At 56.0% G+C, this 18,614-nt stretch overlaps 8 protein-coding genes across 8 annotated transcripts; 2 read left to right on the top strand and 6 right to left on the bottom strand.

Annotated features, from left to right (window-relative positions):
- The first annotated feature begins 1,608 nt into the window (after positions 1–1,608).
- On the top strand, positions 1,609–3,188 carry CDEST_04925 (uncharacterized protein). Its single transcript, XM_062921084.1, has one exon. It carries the CDS (start codon positions 2,406–2,408, stop codon positions 3,153–3,155), a length of 750 nt encoding a protein of 249 aa, XP_062777135.1. The 5' UTR covers positions 1,609–2,405; the 3' UTR covers positions 3,156–3,188.
- Position 3,189: 1 nt separating this feature from the next.
- On the bottom strand, positions 3,190–6,646 carry CDEST_04924 (Putative ribosomal RNA methyltransferase, FtsJ domain, ribosomal RNA methyltransferase, SPB1). The gene is made up of 4 exons (XM_062921083.1): positions 6,395–6,646; positions 4,502–6,335; positions 3,950–4,384; positions 3,190–3,891 (listed from the first exon to the last, which is right to left on the bottom strand). The coding sequence occupies exons 1-4, from the start codon at positions 6,560–6,562 to the stop codon at positions 3,773–3,775; spliced, it is 2,556 nt and encodes an 851-aa protein (XP_062777134.1). The 5' UTR covers positions 6,563–6,646; the 3' UTR covers positions 3,190–3,772.
- Positions 6,647–6,830: 184 nt separating this feature from the next.
- Positions 6,831–10,095, top strand: CDEST_04923 (Putative WD40/YVTN repeat-like-containing domain superfamily). Its single transcript, XM_062921082.1, has 5 exons — positions 6,831–7,761; positions 7,813–7,914; positions 7,964–8,093; positions 8,143–8,253; positions 8,303–10,095. The coding sequence occupies exons 1-5, from the start codon at positions 7,069–7,071 to the stop codon at positions 9,658–9,660; spliced, it is 2,394 nt and encodes a 797-aa protein (XP_062777133.1). The 5' UTR covers positions 6,831–7,068; the 3' UTR covers positions 9,661–10,095.
- Position 10,096: 1 nt separating this feature from the next.
- CDEST_04922 (Putative hem oxygenase) lies at positions 10,097–12,548 on the bottom strand. The gene has a single exon (XM_062921081.1). The coding sequence runs from the start codon at positions 11,729–11,731 to the stop codon at positions 10,286–10,288; it is 1,446 nt and encodes a 481-aa protein (XP_062777132.1). The 5' UTR covers positions 11,732–12,548; the 3' UTR covers positions 10,097–10,285.
- A 252-nt stretch (positions 12,549–12,800) lies between these two features.
- On the bottom strand, positions 12,801–13,199 carry CDEST_04921 (uncharacterized protein; the record flags this gene model as incomplete). The annotated part of the gene is made up of 1 exon (XM_062921080.1): positions 12,801–13,199. Exon 1 carries the CDS (start codon positions 12,948–12,950, stop codon positions 12,801–12,803), a length of 150 nt encoding a protein of 49 aa, XP_062777131.1. The 5' UTR covers positions 12,951–13,199.
- Positions 13,200–14,029: 830 nt separating this feature from the next.
- On the bottom strand, positions 14,030–14,546 carry CDEST_04920 (uncharacterized protein; the record flags this gene model as incomplete). Its single annotated transcript, XM_062921079.1, is given in 3 exon segments — positions 14,030–14,178; positions 14,217–14,292; positions 14,304–14,546. 3 exon segments carry the CDS (start codon positions 14,544–14,546, stop codon positions 14,030–14,032), a joined length of 468 nt encoding a protein of 155 aa, XP_062777130.1.
- Positions 14,547–14,575: 29 nt separating this feature from the next.
- On the bottom strand, positions 14,576–16,621 carry CDEST_04919 (uncharacterized protein). The gene is made up of 3 exons (XM_062921078.1): positions 15,968–16,621; positions 15,136–15,912; positions 14,576–15,082 (listed from the first exon to the last, which is right to left on the bottom strand). Exons 1-3 carry the CDS (start codon positions 16,217–16,219, stop codon positions 14,771–14,773), a joined length of 1,341 nt encoding a protein of 446 aa, XP_062777129.1. The 5' UTR covers positions 16,220–16,621; the 3' UTR covers positions 14,576–14,770.
- A 553-nt stretch (positions 16,622–17,174) lies between these two features.
- Positions 17,175–18,560, bottom strand: CDEST_04918 (Putative small GTP-binding protein). The gene is made up of 7 exons (XM_062921077.1): positions 18,303–18,560; positions 18,180–18,233; positions 17,996–18,091; positions 17,754–17,933; positions 17,656–17,700; positions 17,501–17,603; positions 17,175–17,444 (listed from the first exon to the last, which is right to left on the bottom strand). Exons 1-7 carry the CDS (start codon positions 18,330–18,332, stop codon positions 17,335–17,337), a joined length of 618 nt encoding a protein of 205 aa, XP_062777128.1. The 5' UTR covers positions 18,333–18,560; the 3' UTR covers positions 17,175–17,334.
- Positions 18,561–18,614: the final 54 nt, after the last annotated feature.

Raw genomic sequence — 18,614 nt, 5'->3', positions numbered from 1 at the left:
GGTCCAGTCCAGCCGCCCAGTCCCTAGAGGAGTATCCGTAGGTACTGTACGAATACGGATAGCTACCTGCTTACCTTAGGTACCTAGGTAGGTAGGCATGTCATTTCGGGCAGGGTATAGCTATGGAATTGAGGAGGTTCTTTCCTCCTAGGTGGGATCAGATTTGTTTGTAAGGCCTGCGCAGGCAGGCGGTTTTCCTGCCCAGAGATGGGATTTGCTGCAAATGCATATCTGATTTTCATCGAGCTGAAGACAAGGCAGGGAGGGGGAGGGTTCACGTTGGCTCGCCCCCCCCCCCCCCCCCCCCCCTTTATTTTTTATTTTTATTCTTTTTAACCATTTGTACGTCGACTTGGTTCGCCTATTTACCTAGCCAATGCATCCGTAATTACCATGTGGAGAGAATGAGAGAGCAGCCGAAAGTTCGTTTCCATTCATCGGGCACTCCCCATCTTGTCCGGCCGAAGCCAATTAGCAGGCCCTTGTCCGTCTGGATCAACAAGCCAGGCCGTCTTGTTATGCTCTACACCCGTGTGATCGGAATGCCCTGCCATCTTGTCTTTGATCGCTTCCGGTCTGTAGTGTCATGTCTCTCATTCCTCGGCTCATCTATCCCCACCGCCGTCGGTCATTCTCGAGACCCCAAGAATCCTACCTCTCCTTCCGCCATCCAGACAATCTAGACTGCAGAGTGCGTGTCCACCATCTCCCCCCCATCATCATCTTAATCATCATCATTATCCGTGTCATTCATTCATCAATCCACCTCTTCCGACATCGACGACGACACTAGCACCAGCACCGGCACCGACACCACCATCACCATTATCATCACCGGACTAACCGGCGCAAACACTATTCGCACACTCCCACAGAAAGACAGAACTTCAGAGGTCAGCACAATCCACAGTCCCCCCTACTGTGCCCACACGCCTCGTCTCGGCTTTGGCCTGCCCATAGGTACCATAGACACCTTCCTTACCTGTCTGTGGTCCTTCCACACCTCCCTGGCGGAATCGTGCACAACACCTTGAAAATGCACCAAGGAGCCCTACCTGCGCCAACCAACACGCCTTTGCTTGCTAAAAACCGCATTCTAGCCACTTTCCACTTATTTAGCTACGCTATCAACGGGATGGCAACGCGCTACCCTTTGCCCACCGGTCCGCGCCTTGGCCCAATACGTACCTCCTCCATGGCACCACTAATCCCCCTCTCTACCCACGCACGCAGTCAGTCTTGAGCTTATGCAGTAGTCAGTGTGTTACCGACCCCTGGGCTGGCTTCACTGTGTCACGCACTGCCCACAGACCCCAGTGGGTTGTGGACGATAAGCAACACGCCAACACCAGGTTCGTCGACCGCCGCGTCTTCCTTCTATCCCCATCTGCGTGTGTGCGCGTGTGTCCTCCGCCTTCTCCTCTGCCTCGCCGGATTGGCGTGCGTAGGTGCAACCGCGATTTCGACCCAGTAGGTAGCCATGTCACATTTTTGCATGTATGTACCCCCCTCTCGGCTCTGCCCCCGCTGCACCCAGCAGTATGTACCTCCTCCACTCATCCCACTTCGTCGTTTTTTTTCTTTTCTTCTTCCTCGTCTTCTTCTTCTTCTTCTTCTCTCTCTCTCTTGCTCCCCTTTCTCTCCTTTCCCTATCAAGTACCACACAGGGCGCCCTGTCCTTTTCCCAACGTCAAGCGGCAGCATGGGGGAGGCGGGGGGGAAACAAGGGACCATTTCCCACCCTGCCTACCTTACTTACCTGCCTACTTACCTACACTACATAAAATACCCTACAATGCCAGCACACTGTCCAGATGAGTATATTAAACCCAGTCGTCGTCCCATTCTTTGCGTGCATGTTCAATCACTCATCGACGTCCCCCTCGCCTGTCCTCTCCCATTCTATAACAGATCCTGGGCCGAGTACCCTTATTCAGTTGGGTGCTGTCATTGCTTCTTCGACTCCATCTCTATGCAGGTCGGGCTCCGCATGTGGTTCTGCTCCTCCTTCTCCTCCCCTCCCCGTCCCGCATGTCTTCCTTGCTTGATCAGCGTCAGTCCTGTGCCTCCAACCGCACCTCGTTCAAATTCTCTGCCAGCCTCCGCGTCGGCACAGAGACAGAAGACGCACATCGCGACCGCAAGCCGCAGCCTCATCGGACGACGTGTTATTAGACACTCCCATTGATCGGGTTGTATTGCCCCGCTGCTCTGCCGTCTTCTGTCTTCTCTCGACCGGCGCTACCCACCACTCTACATCTCTCTGCCTGGCCACCACTGCTTACCGCCCGTTGTCCCTTGTCTGATACTCTCGGAACGCGCAGGCTGTCTGTCAGCTCGCACCCAACACCTAGCATCCAGCATCCGCACTGGGCACGGTCTCTGCCTTCCTCCCCGGAGGACTGATGGCATACCATCACTCGAGCGGTTCTTCCGCTGCCTCGGGCTTCGAGTATGCGCAGGTAGGCCACTCTTTCGCCTGTCGTCCGGGTGCCCCTCAGCTCAACGGCCCTCCCTTCCAGCCGTTTCAAGAATCACAGTTCGACATTTTCGAGTGGTATCCCAAGTTCCAGTCGTGTCTGCGCTATTTCCTGGACCACGCTCAGTACAGCGGGCCCATCCAGGCCGTGGCCGCCTTTGTCAACATCCAGCTCCCGTTCCAAAAGACCCACAACCCGGTCTTGTCTTCAAAACACACCGGCCCCAGCTCTCCTGCCGGTCCCGGTCCCTCGACGCCGTCTACGGCTCGCGCTGCTGGGAAGATGCCGTTTGGTGCTCAGGTGCCGTCATCGACCCATTCGACGTTGACGCCTTACATTCGCCGTCTGGTGGTCACCGGTTTCGACTACCCCGCCGTGTTACACGGTTTCTTCGGCGACGACTGGGTTGGGGGCATCGGCCCCATGCACGAGGCAGAGCGCCGCAACTTCTTGTTTGCCGCCAAAAGCGAGACGTGGCTCAAGGTCAAGTCCCACTACGACATGGACGGCGAGCAGCAGGTTCCTTTTCTTCGGCCCCTGTCGAACGTGACCGAAAAGGAGATCCAGAGCGCCGAAACCCAGTGGAGTGAGTGGCTCGCCATGCAGGATTGGATGCTGGGACCGCGGGCTCCGGAACAGGAACCGAGGATCAAGCAGGAGGATGACCAGACGTGAGGCCGGCCAAGATACCTCGACTCGCGTGACGCTCAAGACGGCGGAGGGGCGCTTTGCATTTCAGGATTCGGTAGGACAGCATTGGCGTTTTCGGTTTAAGAAATGGCGGTATATGGGTGGGAAACTGAGACAGCTGTACGATTCTCAGATGCGGTGAACCCGGCGAGGAAGTTTCGTTCACGGCAGCAACGGACTGATTTATTCGTGGGAAACAAAGGGGGTAAAGGCCCACGTTTGTTCCGGCGTGTCGCGTCTATCCCATCTCGTTCGACAAGGATGCTGTACGATACTGTTCGTGGTGTCTGGCACCGGGGTTGATCACTTTCCTCGGCGGCGGCGGCGGCGGCGGCACACCCTTATGATTTCCTTCGTCGGCTGGATAGAGAGTTAAACTTCCTTGGGCGGGTGGGATGAGTCACTTGTCCAGCCAAGGGCACTCGATCCGCAAGGTTCATGACAACGCATAGAAACACGATGGTGCAAGAAAGAAATGAATAGTCCAACATGAATGCGCCTTTTCTGTATCCGGCCATGCTTTGTTTTGATTACCATAGATCTAACATCGTGCTCCTCGCCATCTCGGACCGGGGGTATGACCAACACCTGTACGCCAACATCTACTTCCTCTTCTTGGCTAGCCTTTTCTGCGCTCTCAGGTCCTTCTTCATTCTCGAATCCACAATAGTGTAGCGGCCCTTGACGCCCTTGGGACGGCCCTGGATACCGCGGTTGGAGCCTGGGGCACGTTAGCATCGTCGATTCATATCGCATCGGATTCGCCATCAGAAACTCACCCCTGGCTACGACCAGAGTAGGCTTGGGCCTTCTCTTGACCTTGCCGGCCTTGGCCATCATCTTGGCGATGCTTTCGGCCTTCTCCTTCTCGGTCATGCTCTCCTCATTGGCGAGCATGTCCGACTTCTTCTTGAGCTTTTCGAGGCGCTGCGCCGCCTTGAACTTCTTGCGCGCCTTGGCCTCGCGCACCTTCTTGATCGGCCGCGCGTTGTAGGCGCGCATCTTCTCGCGGATCGCCGCCGCCGCCGCCTTGGTGATGGGCTTCTGTTGCTTGTCGTGCTTGGTCTCGTCGTCGATGAACCAGTCAGGCAGGCCGTCGCGGTCCTTGAGGGCGTATTTGTTGAACCCTTCGTCCACGAGGTCGTGCTTGGTCTTCTCGCCCGTCGCCAGCTGGTGCGCGAGCGTCATGGCTTCAGCGGTAATGATGTCGATGTCTGCGGGCGGGGGTTAGTCCACGCTGCTGTTTTGAAGAGCAAGACGAAAAAAGAAAAAGGCAAGAAAAAGAAAAGGAGTGTGGAGTAGAAGGGGGAGGGAGGGGGGATACGGCATACCTAATCTGCCATCCGGACGACGCTTCTCCTGGTTCTCCCAGTCCTCCTCCTGGTTCTTGACGACCTCGAAGCCGGCGTCGTCTCCACTTTCCGAGTCCGAGTCGAACCCATCGGCGACCTTCTTCCTGACCTCTTCCTTGGCAGCTTTCTTGTCTTCTCTGGCCTTGGTCTTGTCGTCCTTGGCCTTCTTAGCGTCGGCCTCCTTGGCAGTCTTGATCTTCTTTCGACTTGGCTCCTCCCGAGGCTTGTCGTCGACGCCCCACGCCTCGTCGTCGACGTCGCCAATGTCGATGTCCTTGAAGATGTCCTGGCCAAAGAAGGCCGTCGCCCGCTTGGACAGGTTGCCGTTTTCCGCTGTGCTGTCCAGGTCCGTCACGAGAGGCCGGCTGCTGCCGTCCTCCTCGTCATCGTCCTCGTCATCCGAGCTGTCCGAGTCCACCTCCATGTCTTCGTCGCTGTCGCTCTGCTCGCCGCCCGAGACGCCCTCCCACTCGCCATCCTCGTGCTCCTCCCGGGCCCGCTTGGCGCGCCACTTTGCGTCGGCCGCCGCCTTGCGCTCCCGGAACTGGTCGTACATACCGTCGAGCTCGCGCTCGAGGCGATCCTCTTCCACGTCGCTCTCCGAGTCCGAGTACACGATGCCGGCCTCCTCCGCCTTTTTCTCGCTCTCCTTGAGGATGGCCATCTTGCCGCGGGCGATCTTGTTGATTCCGCCGGCCTTGTCGGCCGTCTTGAGGGCGAACATGGCGTCGGGGCCAAGGGGTCCGGCCTGCTCCATACCAATATCCATGGGCGCGACCATGTTGAGCTGCATGCGCACAATGTCCCTTTGCTTCTTCTCGTTCTCTTTCCTCCTCTCCTTCTTCTTCTTGGAGTCGTCCTTGTTCTTGAGCGCCTCGAGCTCCTGCTGGATCCGCAGCTCCTCATCCATCGACTCGACCTCGGCAACCTCCTCGCCCACCTGGTCCTGCAGAGACTTCTTCTCCTGGACGGTCTTCTTTGTCGGAAAGCCAAAGATCTCCCGCACCTTGAGACGCCATTTGAGCAGCTGCTTGAACTCCTTCCTTCCGAGCACCTTTAGATCAGCGCAGTTCCTCCGAATCTCGTCCGTCGTCTCCGGCAGCTTGTCCAACGCCGCGAGCGCCACGTCGCCGTTGGGGGGCTGATCGAACGACAGCTGATTGGTCTGGCCGAGGATCGCGATGGGGTCGACCGAGTGGATGAACTCGCTGGCCGAGACGACCTTGAACTGGGTGTAGTCGCCCTCCTCGTAACCCTCACGCTTGCGCTTCTTCACCTCGGGGTTGTACACCTTGGCCTCGTTGTTCGGGGTTGCGTCCTTGAGCTCGGCAAAGACAGCACGGGGGTCAAGGAAGCGGGGGTCGATGCGCTTTGGCGCCTTATATCCTTTGCAGACGACGAAGATCTCGGCCGACACGTTTCTCGACGACGGGGGCTTGGTCGCCTCGACCTTTGTGAAGAGCTGATTGAAGACCCACAGCAGCGGGTTGTAATCTTTGGACCGGAAAACCTTTGTGACAAAAGTGCCGCCCTCGACAAGGAACTCGGTCGCCAGCTTCATCGACTGCAGCACCAGCTCGGCCTGGTTGAACGAATCTTGGTTCCAGGCCGTACCGACGTTGGGCGCACCATCGTGGAGCACGCAGTCCGCCTTCCACGTCTTGAGGTGCGAGCGGATCGTTGCTCGACACTTATCAGTCGTAATATCGCTCTGGAAGGTGATGACCTTGGGGATGGGCTTTATGGGGGAGAGATCAACACCCACGATCAGGGCGCCGACCGGGCATGTTTCCGCTGCGACCTGACACCACGACTGCACATTGTTAGATTATGTCCCTCAACAATTGGCTCACGAAGAGTCGGAAGACTTACACCGGGCGCGGCACAAAGATCGACGACGACCTTGCTCTTCTCCAAAAAGCCATACTTCTTGTTCAGCTGGATCAGTTTGAACGCAGCTCTGGCACGGTATCCCTTCTCCTTGGCAAGCCTGTACCACTTGTCCAAACGTCCTTTTCCGTGCTTCTTCTGGATCGCCATCTTGTCGGTGGGCGAATCGAGGAATCGGTGCACGAGGTTGCGAGAGTGCGAAGCCTCTCTCTAGGTACTGCAGATGCAAGATTATCGACTCTCAGCATGCGCCCCGCCGCCGTCCAGACATTTCGCATCTGAATTTTTTAGTGGAGAATCAAGTGTCTGATTGGTCCCATGTGATTGTGTGTGGGAACGACCCAGTGAATCAATTAAAGGTGGGACCGTGCGCCCCCATCCCGCGTTCATTACCGTACGCGATGCGCGCGCGACAGCATCGCGTAAAGAGGGTAGGCACGCTACTTTGCAGACGTCAGACAGTCCGCTGGTCTTTGGATCCTCGACCCTTCCTCCAGCAGAAACAATCCTCAAGGGTCCGCCCATCACTACTCGTCAGGCGACAAACTTGCTCTCCAATCGTCCCAAAAGCCCTTTTTGCCTTGGTTTGTTTACTTGTATAACCCTATTGAGATCAAAATCGTCATCGTCATCGGCATCACCACCTTACCATCGTCATGGCCTACCATGGTGGCATGGCCAGTCCGCCACCGAGCGACGGTCTCGTGCCGGCCTCGTCTCCCGCCCTCCCCTCGTCTCCTCCTCCGTGCATATCTCGAAAAGAAAAGAAGAAAGCCGTCTTGACGCCCCGGAAGTTCCGTCGGTTTTTTACCCCGCGGGGCATGCCCTCCCACATCTCGCGAGAACGCCCGGCCCTCGGCGAGCTGGGCAGCCCCGCGATCAATGCCCAACCGACACCCCCGCGATCCAGTCTCGCCGAACCTATATCCCCCTCCTCGAATAACAGCAGCCTGCTGTCGCCCTTTGGAAGCGGAGATGGGCCAAAGAAGCGGAAGCGGACCGTCGTGAATCCGATACCCATGAAGTTGCCACCGTTGAGTCGGTGCTCAAATTCGAAGCGCTTGAGAACCCAGCTGGAGGACCTGGCGGAGGATGGGGACATGCCCTTGGGCCGAAGCCCTCTCGCGAGGTCCCTTTTTGGCCGGGATGAGAACACTCCACCCGAGGACCATGTCATGACCTCGCCCGAGGCACATTCCCCTTCCAACCGTCGTACGACAGCTTTAGGATCGAAGTACTCGGCAGGTCCGCAGACAACACCGGAAGAGTTTGCAAGGAAGCTCAGCTCTTTGACAGCCAGCAACTTTGCGAATGTGGGATATGACGGTCTTCGGCCTAGGTCTACTTTGGTGGGTCATGAAACTTCGTCGACGTATGCCACTCAGTCTAACCCACTGCAGATCGACTATTTCAAGTGTAATCGAGCGGGTGTTCCGTCTGCTAGCGGATTGAAGCCTGTCACAGCCCTTGCAAAGCGCACCCAGCTGGTAAAGGATGAAGCTGTAAGTACGGCTTTACAGAGCTTGTTGTCAGTTGACTGACCGACATTAGACCCTTCCTGAGTACCGGCCACAGCCTGTAATCAAGCTTCGTAATCGTGGATTTGGCGCTCAACTCCTCCTTCGTGAGCAGGGAAGCACTTCTCGTCCAGGATGTGAGCGTCTCGAGTATCCTGCTTTTGGTGAGTTCTAGCAACCTCTCTCCAACGAGTTGTCACTAATGGTCCGTAGACTCAAGGGCCAGCACAGCTTCCTTTTGGAGCCGAAGCACTGACGTTCACATGTGCAACGCGCACTTGACTCAGGCGAATACCATTCCCTTTAGTCTTGCGAGCTGCCACAGTAAGTACTTCCTGATTTTGGGTGTTGTGACCACGGCTGATTTTTCCAGATGCTCCAATGACGGCGATTGGAGATGAGGAAGGCTTCATTCGCTTCTTCGACACGGCAACAACCCCTCTCGGTGCAACGCCTCGAACAAAAGTCAGCATCGTTATTCAGGCCCATGAGAACGCCATAATGGATCTTGCATTCTCCGACGACGATCTCCGTCTCGCAAGTGCCTGCGGCGACCGCTCGGGCAAGATCTTCGACGTCATGTCACAGAGCGTTGCCGTCGAGTTGAACGGCGGTCACTTCCAATCCATGCGCCGAGTCGAGTTCCAACCAGGCCAGGCCAACGGAAATGTTGTGGCCACATCTGACCGCGACGGCAAGATTCAAATCTGGGACCTGCGATGTTGCAATACACCTGCCAGCGCATTTTCCACACGCGGGCCCGAAGGCATCGTCCACCGCAACAGGCATCAGCCGGCGCTTTGGGCGAGAACGACCAACACACTCGATAACGCCCACGCCCGCACCGTCGAGGGCGTCACATCTCCGGCCTCCGTCACAGCGCTGCAATACATGCCCCCAGGCCGCGAACATCTTCTGCTATCCGCTTCCGAGGCAAATGCCTGCATCAAGCTCTGGGATACCCGGTACATCACGCCGCGTAACAAGGACGCCTCGCCGCTTGCCGTGACCGCGGAACCGCCAACTCACCGCTGGCGCCCTTATGGCCTCACATCTCTCGCCCTGAGCAGTGACGCAGCCCGCCTCTACGCCGTCTGCAAGGACAACACCGTTTACGCATACTCCACCTCGCACATGATGCTCGGCCATGCTCCAGAACTTTCCCTCCATCCACCTCGCCAAAAAGCCGGATCGGCAGTCCGAGGTCTGGCGCCGATGTATGGCTTCAAGCATGACCTATTCCACGTTAAGTCGTTCTACGTCCGCTGCGCCCTTCGCCCCATATCCACTTCCGGCACAGAACTTCTGGCCGTTGGCAGTACGGACAAATGCGCAGTCGTCTTTCCCACCGACGAGCGGGTAATGCGAGAGCACTGGGACACGCAGAGTCACTTGCCTATGTCTGACACCATCAGCTTGGACGCCACCTCAAAATCAAAACAGCCCCTCGCTGGAGGCCAAGTCCCCATCGTCCGCAACGGAACGCCCCTCATCCGCGGCCATCGCCGCGAGGTCACAGGATTGAGCTGGTCCAATGAGGGAAAGCTCGTCACCATATCGGACGACTACATGGCGCGCCACTGGCAAGAGGGCGACGATGACAGCTCTGGCGGCCGCGACGCGTGGAACCTGCGCACCGGCGGAGAGTTTGGCGGCAACCGCCACATGGCCGGGTGGGCCGACGTTGGGGATGACTGGGACGAGGACTGCGATTCGCATTCAGAGTGCTGATATGAGAGAGAGAGTACGATTACATGATGGAAATTGGGGAGAATGCCGGGAGTTGACCACGATGGGCTCAAATGAGCCCTTGTATAATTGTATAATGCGCATAGGTCTGGATTGGCGCGAATCTCTTGAAGGGGAGTTTGTATCTGAAAAGCATTAGCTGGAAGGGGAAGGGGAGGACATGAACGATACCATACGCAAGACGGTTAGGTTTGGGCTGCATGGTATTCGCACCGCAAACCACTGCTTCTGCTTTACGTTGCACTGGGGTTAGATCTCATGGCATTCGCAAGGAATTTGCGTTGCGCCCTTATTTCATAATGAGACATGTTAGAAAAAGTTGCCTCATATTTGGCGATGGATGATCAGGACGTTGATTCGTCGCCGCTAGCTGTGTGACTCAACAACACTACATCCCGCTGGCTATAGGACTGCCGCTGTCATAGCACGGTAGGAAAAGTAGAAGAAATCGGGAAAGAGAAAAACACGGTTGGGGGGGGACCTAAATAAGGGGGTATCGTATATCTATCCCATGTGGTATCCTGAATAGGGGCAAAAAAGAATACACCCCGGAACGCCAAGCTCGTCACTCTATGCCTCATGATGCAGACCCAATCCTCCATCTCATCTACCACTCTTCCTCTATCGTCCGATTTTTGTCCACCAACCTTCTAGAAAAGAAAACCATGCTGACAACCACTGCAAGGCCAACCACGAGAATGATGTTGGATATCAAATACATGGAAGAGCAAGGCAGCAGCCGCTGCTGGGACGCCGCGACATCAGTCGTGCCAACGGTCGGACGTGTCTTGCTATCCTCCTTTCGGTGCGGCACCGGCAGCTTCGGCCCGAATCTTACAGACTTGGATGCCGGACAATATGCGGGTGGCTGTTTCTCCAAGTCATTCAGACCTTGTGTGTCTGCGGTTTCAGGAGTCTTTTGCCTTGCGTGCTTGCAAATAATTGAACTCGATCTCTCGCTGGCTTCGGGTTCTGTCAAAGCCGTTTTTCCCCTCTTCCTTTCTCGAGCGACCGCCAAGCTGTCGCGCAGACGACAACCAGACATCAAAGATGCCCAAGGCGGCGCAGCTGACCCATCTTCAAGGTTGGTTTCGCAGACGTCGTCCAGTTGCCCGACAAGGAGCAGCATGTTGTCGAAGATACATACCGCCTCCTGGATAATATCGTTCCTCTCCTGAGGGGTCAACAGACTTTCGGATTCCGACAACCGCTTCTTAAACTCCGCTTTCAGATCCTCGCCGTCCAGAACAGTCGCGAAATGGAAAAAGCCAAGTGGGAGGGAATGACGAGAGTGCTTTGTGCCGACACGAATCGTTCTATGATCGCCCCTCATCAGGTCCACTGGTCCCATGGCGGCGGATGACGGTACAGCCGTCAACGGGTCGTGTGCTTGACAACTTTTCTGAGAGGGCGGAATCGGTGCTGGCACTTGACCCCAGAATTCCGGGCCTGCAGACTCCAGAACCGCCCTGATGAACCTTCCCCCAGCAAAAAGGGCCATGAAAAGGATGTAAGAGTATGCCATCAAGACGTGCGGCTTCTTCTCGATGGTGCGCTTCACGTGGTGCGTAAACTCAGCCAGTCGTCCTGCTTCCGCGACAGCTTTCAGTTGCTCCTCGACAACCTTAGGAGACCATCCTGTAAGGGCTCCAATGTCGGAGCGCAGCCGGTCAGAGCGCATGAGTCCCGGCAAGTACAGCGCCGTTAAGATGGAACGTGTCCGCTCACAAAGAAGAGCTGGGTGTTTCAATGAAGCGTTTGATTCAGGCGAAGCGAGGTCTAGCCAGTCGTCTCTTTGCACTCCAGTTACAGAAGGCTGAGGTGATTCGGCGATGGTCCTCCATAGTGATTCGAAGGTGGCATACACTGGCGTAATGTGAAGCAAACCGGAAACGTAGATAGACGGGTCGGCGGCATGGGGAGGGGTCGCCAGAGGCAGACGGGCAATGATCAACCTGTTAAGCTTCGCGTGGACGGACCGGGTCGCGGCGGCGATGGATTCTGCCAAGGGACGTTGAGAGTCATCGGCTGGCGGCGCGGCTGACGAAGTCATTGTCACGGACAGTCAGCGAGGGGGCGTTTAGATACGTCAAGCCTCCCGTGGCCGAAGAGTGCGGCGGCTGGCTCGTAAGAAGATGTGCAGGGCGCGGGATCGGGGGTGGCGCAAATATAGGTAACGACTCGGAGGAGGGGCACCGAGGATGTTTGGCGGCGCCGCGCGGACAACTTGTCGTTGGGAAGGAGAAGCAACTTAGGTGAGTAGTAGATGTTTGATGTGATGGAAGTCCGAGGTGTTGTCGATTTTTGGCCGAGGCGAGACAGAAGCAGAGGGGAGATTCAGCTCCAGATGGGTGGTCGACAAATCCTAGAAGACTTTACTCATTGCCGTTCCTTCTCGAGAGCGCTCGAATGAATCTAGAGGTGCAATGCAGGGAGGGCGACCATCAGAGGGAAGGACGGCGCGGATAAGGACCAGAACCGGTAATGGTAGCGTCGATCCCCAGCAGACCATCGAACCCAGTTGTGGTTGATCAGGTGGCTCTTGTTGTTCGTCCCAGAAAAGGCTCAGCCAGTGGCAGTCACGCTCTGAGGAGATAGCAACGACTGGGAGGAGGCAGTGACCGGAAACAAGCGAGAGCAGGGAAACGACAGACGAAGGTGTTGTCGACAGAGCTTTCCTAAAAGCCAGGTACATAGGGTAAGTCACCCAGGCCACGACACGATACGCGAGGACGGGGTTCGCGTGAACCTAGGCGGCTCTCTTCCCTTTTGCAGTCGAGGATTCGGGTAGATAGATAGATGCCCCGGGGAAAGGGAACCGGTGTATGCGTGCAAGTGTGCTCCAAGGATATTCCACAATGTTATGTGTGTCCGTTGACAAGGGGTGTAAAGTTAAAGATCCAAAGTGGACGGGAACATGAACAGGGCCCGGCCGAGTGGGTGGAAGAGGCTAGTCTCGACTAAGTCTCGGCAACGTGGGAGATGGGAAAAGAGCTGAGCGGCAGGTCAGATCGTGGGCTAAGATTGGAGTTGCCGCGAGTCTTGGCCGAAATTATTTCTTTTTGTCTCCAGGAGGTGGTGAGATGGATGGAAAAACAACCCGTCGGAGTGGGCAAAAGGAATCAAAAGTGAGCCGATGTCTGAGATGGGGATCGAGTCTCGTACTGCCCTGGTACACTATTCCCAAAGTTGACGAGAACCGGAGTGTGTACTCTGTAGATAAATGGGTTCTTTGCCGGGGGTACTCTCCCGTTTGTGTGGCTGCAGATCATAAAGAAGAACACAGGGTTCGAAGAATACTGGGTGGAAACATGACAGCGTGTGGCTTCGTGTCAAGGACAGAAAAGAAAAAGGTCGCCGTCCATCGTCATCGCAAGGCAAAGAGGTCCCATCTCCTGCCCAGTGGCAACTACATCGGAAGAGCTTCCTGGAAAAAACAAACCGAAAATACGGTTCGCGTGCCCTAGCACTTGCACATCTTTGCACGAGTTTGATTCAAGATGGAGGACAGAGTGAGAGGCGCTGGAGAGGAGGCGGGGGGCAAGGACATGGGGTGTGGGGAGACAAGGACGTCAGGTCCAGGGGTCTGTTTGTGGGATGGACCTCTCGCCACTTGACGGTCTCGCCCCGTAGGGCCACTTTTCCCACCAGGCTGGACTTGCATAGAACACTGCTACCAAAGCATCCATACTTACCTTACCTACCCTAGGTAGGGCTATGTATTCTCGTCCCTCTTTCTCTGGGAGGGGGTTGCGCCAGAAAAGTTCAGCGAATGAACAACCAATGCCATGGCTGGAACAGGTATTTCGCGTCTCGCCTTCTTTGTGACTATGGAATTTATGGCCTCTCTGAATGTCTTTGTGTCGGTCGGAGAACCTGAAAGCTGAGAGACTTCGCCAGTACAAAAAAATCAATACAAAAAGTTAGACATTAAAACCCCCAAAACCCCCAACCGGAAGTCCCCTCTCCCTCTAGACCTTTTTTGGGCCCAGGGGCCTTTTCGGGCTGGACTTTTGGGTCTTTCTGCAGAAGGAAGTGTCCCCCGACACCCGACGATCGGCTTTTTGGCGGACCATCAACTTTGGGGTCCCACGGTCCTCGCGGCCTGTTAGGCCACTTTCGGTCTTGTCCCGTCGTCTTCTTTCCAGTGCCTGTCTAGGTATCGCCCTGGAGACTCTTCCCCGTCGCTCGAGGAGGCTTTCGATACTCTTCACAATGCGCCGTATCCAACCAACATCTTTTTCTCGCCTTCAACATCACCCTGCTGTCCATATCAGCCTCAACGCCGCCCTCGCTCCATTCAAAACCCCTGACGACCTGGGCAGAAAGACTCCCACAAGAAAAACCATCACTATAAGGTACCATCAAAGTTTGCAAATTCCCGCAACTCTATGAGATGACAGGGAACAGCCCAGTAAAAGAACCCCGAAGATTCGACAAATTCTGGAGAAGCACCCGCTCCCAAGACGCAAATGATAGGAACCAGGCCGCCCAGTGATACTGGCTGCGGTGGGGGGGGCCGGCTTAGACCCGGTAACCCCATCTTGAAATGAGCAAACATCGTCTTTTGGCCTGCCCATCGCATTCTCCAGAATGCCGTCTCGCGTTCTTGGCCTGGTACACACCAACCTTGCTCGCATGTACCTGTCAACCCTCGCCCGCCAACCAAGTCCCTCGAGTGCTCCGCTACCGGCTGCAGCGATGCCCGCTACCGTCGTGTGATCGACTCTTGTGAATCCTCCGCATGTCGGGCAAGGTTGATGATTGACCAGACAGCGGTTCGGCCGGCAGGCTGCCAAGTACCTCGTGACGCCGTGCCAATTGCCTTGGTCATCTCGTCTCCATTCTCGGGATGCAACTGCCCACATAGCCTCCCAAAATGTCAAAGGTGGAAAAGTTGATGTAACGCATTTGAATTTGATAACCATGTGTCTATACACCAAACAGACGCTGTGCGCCCGTGTTCGCGCTCCAGGTAATCCAAACGCTGGAAACGCCATGCTTTATGAAACGCCATGATCCATGCATGCGTATGTATGCTCCTGCGCTCTGCCTTACAACAGTCCTCTCTCGCTGTCTATCTTTGATGGCTCTATGTGTGTGCCGCCCGGGATCCTGCCTCGGGTGCATTTTCTCCCGACTCGTCCTCGTGGCTCTCGTTGTTGATGAACAAAAAGGAGATGAGAACGACCGCCGCGCCAACCCAGTATACCCAGCTGGAGTACTGCGAATACTGAATCATCTCGCCGATGAGCGACAGCGGGATCGTCAGCGACAGGCCGACCGTCACCACCAGCGGCGTTGTGAGCAGCATGGCGTATGCCCACGACATGTCGCTGACAAAAGACGACAGCGAGTTGCTGATGACAATAGCCCAAATCTTGGCCGTTGGAGGGAAGGCGAACTGGTCGGTGTTAGATAGGTAATCTTTGGAAGAGGGGAGACGGGTCCACTCACTGGCTCCAGCCCGGTAAAGTGCAAGACGAAAAACACTGGCCAAAGAAAGACCAGGTTGAACAGACCGACCAGTCCAAAGAAGAGCGGCATGTTCACCCGGTCCTCGTTACCGACCCGCCTTTTCATCACCGTCACGTAGAGGCCGTAGATAATGGCACTCACAAAGGCCATCAAGTCCCCGATGGCGATCTGCGTCGTCGTCTTGTGCGGGAACGACCCGCGGTTCTCATCGCTCGATCCGGACAGGTCCACCGTCGAGATGAGCACGATGCCCGTCAGCGACGCCAGCACGCCGATGAACTTGCGCAGCGTAAACCCCTCGACGCCCATCAGCGCGCAGAAGACCAGTGTCCACACGCTGCTCGTCGAGTTGAGGATCGTGACGCTCCCGACACTCGTATACTCGAGGCACGCCGACGCAAAGTAGTTTGCAAAGAACCACAGCATGCAGAATTCGAGGCTGATGATGGCCGTCTCTCGGAACGTCAGCCGCTCCACGGCCTTCGTCATCTCGAACCCCTCCATCTCCAGGCTCGGCTCGTCGTCGACAAGCAGCCGCTCGCCCGCGACCGTGTCCTCCTCCTCATCGGCCGTTTTATGGCTCTCCTTGCCGTACCGCTGCTCGTTCCAGACCACCAAAGCCTCGCGTCGGAGACCTTCGACGCCGTTCTGCATCAGGAAGCGCACCAGCATCGGTACCAAAGACACCGCGAACACCGACGTGTTCATATATACCACGAAGAATGGTTTGTCGTAGGAATGATCCGAAAAGATGTACTATTCACCGTCAGCCCAGGTCCACCAGTGGTTTCGAGAGGTGTTCAGCGCGTACGGATGCCAGAAAGTTGGATATTGTCCACAGCAGCACCGTAACAAGCAGTAACGAAATGCCTAGCGTCCGTCTCGCGACGCCGCCCAGCCCCATCTTCGCCTGCCATCCAGACGACCGCACTGTTGACCTCGACCGGTTTGTAGACGCAACGGACGCGCTCAACCGATCGGTATTCGAAAAGGACCTCCTCGGGGGACGGCCATGTGGCTCGGGAGCTATCGCCGCGGGAAGCATGGGCTCGTTCGGCGCCATTTTCGGTTCGAATTTCGCGGTGTGTCGCCTAGGGGGGAAGAGGTTCAGGAAGGGTTGTCCGCCGTCTGGTAGTCCAAGATTGCCGAGTCTGTAGGCATTTGACCACAGGGAGGCAGCGGTAGATACTTTGAGCTGTGCGGGTGAACGTGTTCAAGGGAGAAGCGGTCGAATGTCTCGTCGCTGACTCGGCGCATGTGAGCCCGGCACGGATTGCCGTACGCCAACTGTATCTTCGGGCCGTCGGGAGGGTATGACGATACTCGAAGTGGGATTACCGGGGACCACAAACCCACAAGGAAGCCTGGCACGCTTCTCTTGTCGGACGCGTCGTCCGTAGGCCTTCTTCAAATGAGTGACTACTTTTCGAGAGGGAGTCGTGTCAATTCTGTTTAAGGGTGTTTCTTCAAGGTTGAGTTTCAGTGGCACGGGCGAAAACGGGGCCCCTGTATTCGTCTCAAATGCCGGCCAACCAATAGCCGCAGCTCGGTCGCGTGCCACTGCGTCTCAAGTCTCAGCCTCAGTCTACGTTATTTTTCAACCCGCACCTGCTGACAGCACGAGAGGCTGCCGCCTGCTATGTACAGCAACTGGACAATGCCAAGATTGACGCCGCGCGGCGGCTTGCAAAATAGGTGCCAGGTCGGAAACGGTGCCGGTCTCCAGCCTTGAAGCTTAGTGCAGACTTGGATCCAGTCTTCTGAGCGGAGTCTCGTGACGGGCGGCAATCATTACCCGTCAGCTCGGACCGGTGCTTGACGTCGAAGGCCGAAGGAGTAGGAAGTATCTTTCGATTTGTTGACGTTGCAAACCCGGAGGATGCCGCCAAGTAGATGCTCAGAAGCCACTGAGAGCAGACTCAAATTGGCCCTCGGGGGCTTATTACTCACGTAGCAGCAAAGGTTCGTAACCCTACAAATAAACCCGTAATCAAATTCAAAAGAAACCTCTAAACACCGTTCACACCAGCGCAGGATATGCTACATCAAGCCAAGGCCAAAATAAATATGTGGAAAAGGGCCATGGACTAAACATAATGCAAATTGGGCGGGCCCCGATACTGCGTGCCGCCTAATTTCTCTTCTCGCCCGACATCAACCGACTCAACCGGCGCCTACTTAGCAAGAGCATCCGTCCCGAGGGTTCTCGATAGGGATGTTGATGACATCCTGGTAGTCCCCGCTGAACTCTTCAGACTCCTCCTGGGCGAGGGCGTTCCGCGCGATGACTAGTTGATGATGTCAGCATCTCTCGTGTACTGTTCAATCGATAGACGGAACCAACCTTCAAACGCCTGCTCGACGTTGATGGCCTCCTTTGCGCTGGTCTCGAAGTATGGGATTCCACCCTTGGACTGGCAAAAGGTCATCGCGCGCTTGGTCGAGATCTGAAGAATGTCAGCGCCTTAAACGTACATCGACAATCCCGGGCACACTCACCACTCTCTTGCTCTCCTCGACATCAATCTTGTTCCCAAGAACGACCTGGTTCCTTATCAGCGCCAAAACCCCTTATCTCGCCGTCAAGAACAACTAACAAATGGAAAGTTATCGGGGTCTCGCGGCGAAGCCTGGATCAGGAATTCGTCTCTCCAGCTGTCCAGAGCATCGAAGCTCTTCGAGTTGTTGACATCGTAAACAAGCACGCAACAGTCGGCACCGCGGTAAAAGGCCACGCCCAGCGACTGGAAGCGCTCCTGTCCCGCCGTATCCCACAGCTGGCGTCCACCGTCAGCCTAGTCCGCGTGTACAATCGAGTAACGTATCGGTCTTTGCCCACCTGCATCGTCACCTGGCGGTCGTCGACGAGAACCTCGCGCGTCAGAAAATCGGCGCCGATAGTGGCCTTGTAGCTTGCACTAAACTTCTTGTTGACCTATGTCCGGTGAAACGTCAAGTCAGCCAGCGCCCCGCCAGGCTTCTCCTTCTCCGGCTTGTTGCCGGACAGATAGACAAAAACGTACATATTGGTTCATCAAACTCGTCTTGCCGACACCGCTGTCGCCAAGGATAATGACCTGTAAAGATAACGATTCCGTCAGTTATGCCGCACAGAAACGTGTCGGGAGACGCAAAGGGAAGACCACCTTGAGAAGGACCTTCTTTCTCGATGACATCGTGGATTGTTGGGGGGGGGGTGAGGTAAAGTTGGGGAAAGTCTAGCGTCAGCTGGCCGTTGGTCTGCGCAGTGGAAGAGAGTTTCTGTGTCGCGACTGGGTCAGGTATCGGTTCGGATGTCGAAATGGTCAAAAACGGACCGGTGTCGTGCTTCAGGGGTGGTTGGTCGAAGTCGAGTGCAGGTCGATACAGATCGAAAGACGGAGAGTGATGGTGGAGGTTGACAGGGAAGCAGGCGGTAACACTGAGAGCTCGTCGCAGTTGCAGGTTTCAGCCTATCA

This window comes from Colletotrichum destructivum, chromosome 3, assembly GCF_034447905.1.
Source record: "Colletotrichum destructivum chromosome 3, complete sequence".
NCBI lineage: Eukaryota > Fungi > Ascomycota > Sordariomycetes > Glomerellales > Glomerellaceae > Colletotrichum > Colletotrichum destructivum.
Note: the sequence above shows the minus strand (reverse complement) of the source record. Positions and strands in the feature narration are given on the sequence as shown.